Genomic DNA, 5,355 nt, shown 5'->3' with positions numbered 1-5,355 from the left:
CATGCAGTTGGTGCAAGTGCACGACCGTAGGGAAGGGCTTTGTGGCTTGACGGCAATGAGAAGCGGAGCACCGAGTGGTGCAATTATGGGGGGGGAGCACCTTCTCCCCTCTCCTCGTCTTCTTCCCTTTTCCCTTCTTCCTTTCCCTTTCTTCTCCTTCCCTTTCTTCTTCTCCCGTGAGACCAGCGATCGAACGAAACTTTCAACTTTTATAAAAAAAAACTGGTCTAAGCAGTTAGGGCATTCATCATGCCCTTTTATAGGGACACGATGGCTCTTACCAAGGGTACACCATCTCCTGGTAAGGGTCCAAGGGCCCTTACCAGGGGGGGATTTTATACATAAGGACCCCTTTGGTTTAAATAAGCAAAAACAACACATGATGCACATAGGACGACACAAGATGGACATGACACAAGACGGACACAAACACAAACACGACGAACACAAACACACAAACGCGGTAAAACAACAAACATAACAAGCACGTAACAAGGAAAATCAAAACAGTCGAATACGCGGACGTGCTTTACCCAGGGTATTTGAACCTGGGTGTCTTCACTTTCGCCTTGGCATGCCGATCGGGTTGGATGCGAATCGGCGGGGCCGATGCCGATGGTGATGGATTCAAAGACATCTCCGATGGAGTGGGCTGGCACACTCCATAAGTAATTCTCTTGATACAGAATAGCAAAAATAAGTAAAATGAATAATGAAATTCACATATCCTGTACTCCCATTTTTTCTCTCTTTATTCCTTGATTGATTAACATTATTTTTTCTTTTACATGTTCTGGTTGCTCTCCCTACAGCCACATACCAGATAAAAAGCTTATCAACTTTAAAATTTACATTCTAAATTTTTTGGAGACGTTGCTCAGCTAATGCTCTTCTCTTTCATTCTTAGCTTCTAGTACAATAGATTCGCCCATAAGTTGGTCCAGAGGTATGATTTTAAAGGAAGGATATCAAGAAGGTCAAAAACCAACAAATCTCTATGAGAAATCAAAGGTTCAAGAACAGCACAACTAATTGAAGCGCAAAAAATTAATGGAAATGTTTCCTATTGCTCACCATCGTTCTTGCATCAAAAAGTTTGAATATGACCTCTACAAACTTTTAAGGACACTAATTTTTTTCTTTTCTTAGTCCGCGCTGATTTGGCCTTGATTTTGCTGCAGCACTGAGCACTGACATGAGTATTACTAATAGTTGGCTCTAAGAAAAAGAGAAAAACCTATTCACAGGGAGAGATTAATTTTCAAAGATAGTATGGATCCCCTTTTAGTTATTTTTGAATTGTTTCCCAACTTTTGTGGCATATAAAAGTCACCATGTATCATATGGTCATTTCATACACTTCTTCTTCATTAAAATTGTCATCTTTCCTGGATGCATTTTTGCTATGGGAGTTTTTTAGTGATCCTTTCGGACTTGATGGTTGTATCCAAGACTAAAGGGCTAGAATTCCACGAATTTAGACCCCCAGCAATGCTCTTAAATCAAGGCTTTGAGGATTCAACCCAACTTCTACTCCATTTTATCAAGGAAACCCTTAAGCCCTAGTTGTATACAAGACTCAAGCGCTAGAATTTATAATTCAATGAATTCTAGAAACACAGCCTTGCTCTTAAATAGGGAACGGCACGTCCGGGACGTGACGGGACGGATGACGATCCGTGATGGACAGTGATGTGATGAACGTTTCATCACGTCACCGTCTCGTCACACGTCCGAGGATTTCGGAAAAATCCATCACGTTGGTGTCACTGTCATGGTTTGCGGCATCCCCGTCACGTCCCCGCCACCGGACAGCGTCACCGTCATGTGTGATGCAAAAAAAACCATGCGGAGGAGAGAGAATTGGAGGGGCATATCTCCAGTTATCTTTGGATGGCATCCATTTGGGCGCGCGAATTAATGCAAGGACTTTTCTGCAAAATGCCTAGAAATCGAGTTAGTGACACCACATGGCAAAATCTCGGTAGTCGAAAAGCTTAAATCTAACGATGTTTAAGCTTTTTTTGTCATTTTTAAAAATCCATCACGGCCGTCATCCGTGACAGCCATCCTGTCACGTCACTCGTCCGAGGCCCTCCGTCACAGTCACGTCACCGTCACGCCCAATTCGTCATCCGTCACCGTCACGAGCCCCTAATTTCGTCACCGTCACCATCACGTCATCCGTCACGTGACGTGACAGATGACGGCTGTCGTTCCCTACTCTTAAAACAAGACTTTGCGGATTCAACCCAACATCCGTTCCATTTTATCAAGGAAACCCCAGAGATAGATTCGACCCCGGACCGTCAAACCCTAGCTGTATGTAAGACTCAAGAACTAGAATTTATAATCATACGAATTCTAGACCCCCACAAATGCTTTTTAATCAAGGCTTTCAGGATTAAAACCCAACATCCACTGCATTTTATCAAGCAAACTGCATCACATTTTACATTATAACAAAATATTATATACTTCTCTCTACATTAGAAAGCACCATTATTCAGTCCATGCAGAGAAATGATTGAGTAGAACATCTATAAATAGCCAACTGGTTTTCCCTGCTTCTTCGAAAGGGCTTTGGCGGGATGAGCAGAGCGAGGTGAGATGCGGAGACTCCCGTCGATCTTCTCCCGATTATCTCAGAGCTTCTCTTCTTCTTCTTCTTCTTCTTCTTCTTCTTCTTCTACTCCCGGCGAGATTCCGATCTTGTACTCCTTTCTCCAGCCCACCGTTTTCCCTCTCAAGAATCGATCGCCGTTCGCAAATTCTCCTCCCGTGGAAATTTCGCAGATTTCTACCCCGCCGCAGTTTCAGATCTCCAGCGCGAACCAGGATGCCCTAGGATCGAATCTTGAAGCGTCTCTGAAGAACAATCAGACCGACGAGGCATGGAAATCGTTCAAATCGCTCGCTTCCGGCTCCAGTCTCCCCTCCAGGCAAGCTTGCAATTCCCTAATCTCGCATCTGACCTCGCTCAGGGATCTGCACAATCTGAAGAGGGCATTCGCGTCTGCAATTTTTCTCCTGGAAAAATCCCCAAAATTGCTGTCTTTCGACACGCTCGAGGGAATTTTTCGATCCCTGGATGCCGCCCCCCCAGCTTTTGCCCTAATCAGATCCATGCTCAAGAGCCGGTGCTTTGCCCCGTACCATGTCTGGGGTGGCTACCTGCTCCAGCTCGCCAGGAACAGCGGCGATCTCGACAAGTTCATCCTCGTTCTCGAAGAGAATTCCAAAATCGCGCTTAAAGAGAAGATTCCTTCCATGAATCCCGATTTCCGCGCATGCAACGAAATCTTAGCTGCCTGCTGCCGCGAATCAGGATCAGTCCCCGACGCGGAGCACGTCGTGCGGATCATGTCCGCCATGAACATGCATTTAGATGGTGAAAGCTTCGGCGCGCTGGCCTACGTCTACGCCTGGAGAGGCCTCAAGAACAGGATCATCGAATTGGAGAGGATTATCTCCGACATCTGCATCAAGAACAAATCCACAATCTACTGCAATCTCATCAGGGGCTACCTCAGATCTGGAAATCTTGATTCAACAATGGAGATCATCTTACAAGCCGTGAAAGATCAAGAACCCAGTTCTCTCGATGAAGAAACCTACTCAGAAACAGCGAAATTCTTCGTGGAGAAAGGAAGAATCAAAGATCTGGCTAGGCTGATCATCGAATCAAAGCCTTTGAATTCCTCTTCTGCAGGGAGCTTTGGTGATGGAGTGGTCAACGCTTGTGTCAACCAGGGAATGGTAGACAAAGCACACAGTATACTCGACGAGATGACAGCCGGCGGCGCCGCCAGCCTCGGCGCCTACTCCGCCGTCCTTCGAGCTTACTGCAAGGAGAAGAGGACGGCGGAGGCGGCTGAGCTGGCCGCGGAGGCCTCCGCCGCCGGCCTTCGTCTCGACGCCGCCAGCTTCGACGCGATGATCGACGCGTCGATGTCTTGCCAGGACTTCCAATCGGCTCTATCTTTGTTCAGAGACATGAGAGAAGCTCAGAACTTGGAATTGAAGCAGAGCTACCTCACAATTATGACTGGGTTGATGGAGAGTCAACGGCCGGAGCTCATGGCTGGGTTTCTAGACTCGGTTGTGGACGATCCCCGGGTCGAGATCGCAACCCACGACTGGAATTCTATAATTCATGCTTTTTGCAAGGCTGGGAAGCTGGATGACGCGAGGAGGACTTACAGGAGGATGGTGTTCTTGCAGTTTGAGCCCAGTGAGCAGACTTTTCTCTCTCTGATAAATGGCTATGTGTCAGCTGAAAAGTACTTTGGAGTGGTGGTTTTGTGGTCTGAGGTGAGGAGGAAGGGGACAAAGTTGGGGCATGCTTCTTTGGATGGGTTTATTTATGCTCTGGTGAAGGGTGGGTTCTTCGAGGCGGCCATGCAGGTGGTGGAGAAGGCTAAGGAGATGAAGGTTTTTGTGGATAAGTGGCGGCATAAGCAGGCATTCATGGAGAATCACAAGAAGCTGAGGATTTCCCAGCTCAGGAGGAGAAACTTCAGGAAGATGGAAGCTCTCATTGCTTTCAAGGCCTGGGCCGGCCTCGCGACATGAGCTGTCGGGCATCTGTCATTCTTCTATGAAACCGTCTCTTGTCCGAAAGAAGGATGATGATGATGATGGCGGTGAGTATACGAAGGGCGATTTTCATCATTGCCCTCAATGGTAGGGTTGGTACTGGTTACTAACAAAGATCTAAACCTTACCTAAAGTTTTGTTGTGTTCTGATCTGGCCTTGTCCAGTCTTGGTCTGGTCCCTGCCCAATCAGGTTGTCCAGTTAATGTCAAAATAAAAAAGGCACCATAAATTATAAATAATTGCATGTACATGGATGTCATGTAAGAATGAATAAAATATTACAAAGTAATCTGTGAAGTCCATTTTGGAGAATAAAAAGTTCCCTCCAGATGTTGTCTCCAAGCTCGCCTTCGCTCTGTTTAATAATCCCACTGCATGTAACATACATCGCTCGTGCGTCACCTCGCTACTTCAATCTAGAAGAATCTTATATCCACATCATAATTAAAATCATGGAATCGGAAAAAAACATTATAAAACAATTAAATAATCACAAAACTTTAAGTCTTTGTCGTTGTCCTCTTAAGTTTCCTCCACTTTTCTATTTCCTCTTTGTATTTGTCAATCCTCATTGACCTTTCAAGGCAGACATTTTGCTGACACATATCCTCCTGTAATAATAATGATCTCTCTTCTTATCAAAAAAGACTCTCCAATAAAGCACTAGTGGCATAAATGAAGAGGAACTCATTTGCAAGCAGTGTAAGCCATGGATATCGACTTCACACTACCATTTGAGTGGGCCATCAGAAGGA

At 45.6% G+C, this 5,355-nt stretch overlaps 1 protein-coding gene across 1 annotated transcript; it reads left to right on the top strand.

Moving 5' to 3' along the window:
- Positions 1–2,538: 2,538 nt before the first annotated feature.
- On the top strand, positions 2,539–4,747 carry LOC144706962 (Pentatricopeptide repeat (PPR) superfamily protein). The gene has a single exon (XM_078580061.1). It carries the CDS (start codon positions 2,611–2,613, stop codon positions 4,573–4,575), a length of 1,965 nt encoding a protein of 654 aa, XP_078436187.1. The 5' UTR covers positions 2,539–2,610; the 3' UTR covers positions 4,576–4,747.
- Positions 4,748–5,355: the final 608 nt, after the last annotated feature.

Source organism: Wolffia australiana, chromosome 8 (genome assembly GCF_029677425.1).
Source record: "Wolffia australiana isolate 7733 chromosome 8, ASM2967742v1".
Taxonomy (NCBI): Eukaryota; Viridiplantae; Streptophyta; class Magnoliopsida; order Alismatales; family Araceae; genus Wolffia; species Wolffia australiana.
This window is presented reverse-complemented; position numbering and strand designations above follow the sequence as displayed.

Excerpts from the sequence above, each read along its gene's own strand:
- LOC144706962 (XM_078580061.1), top strand. The coding sequence starts at position 2,611 with ATGCGGAGACTCCCGTCGATCTTCTCCCGATTATCTCAGAGCTTCTCT.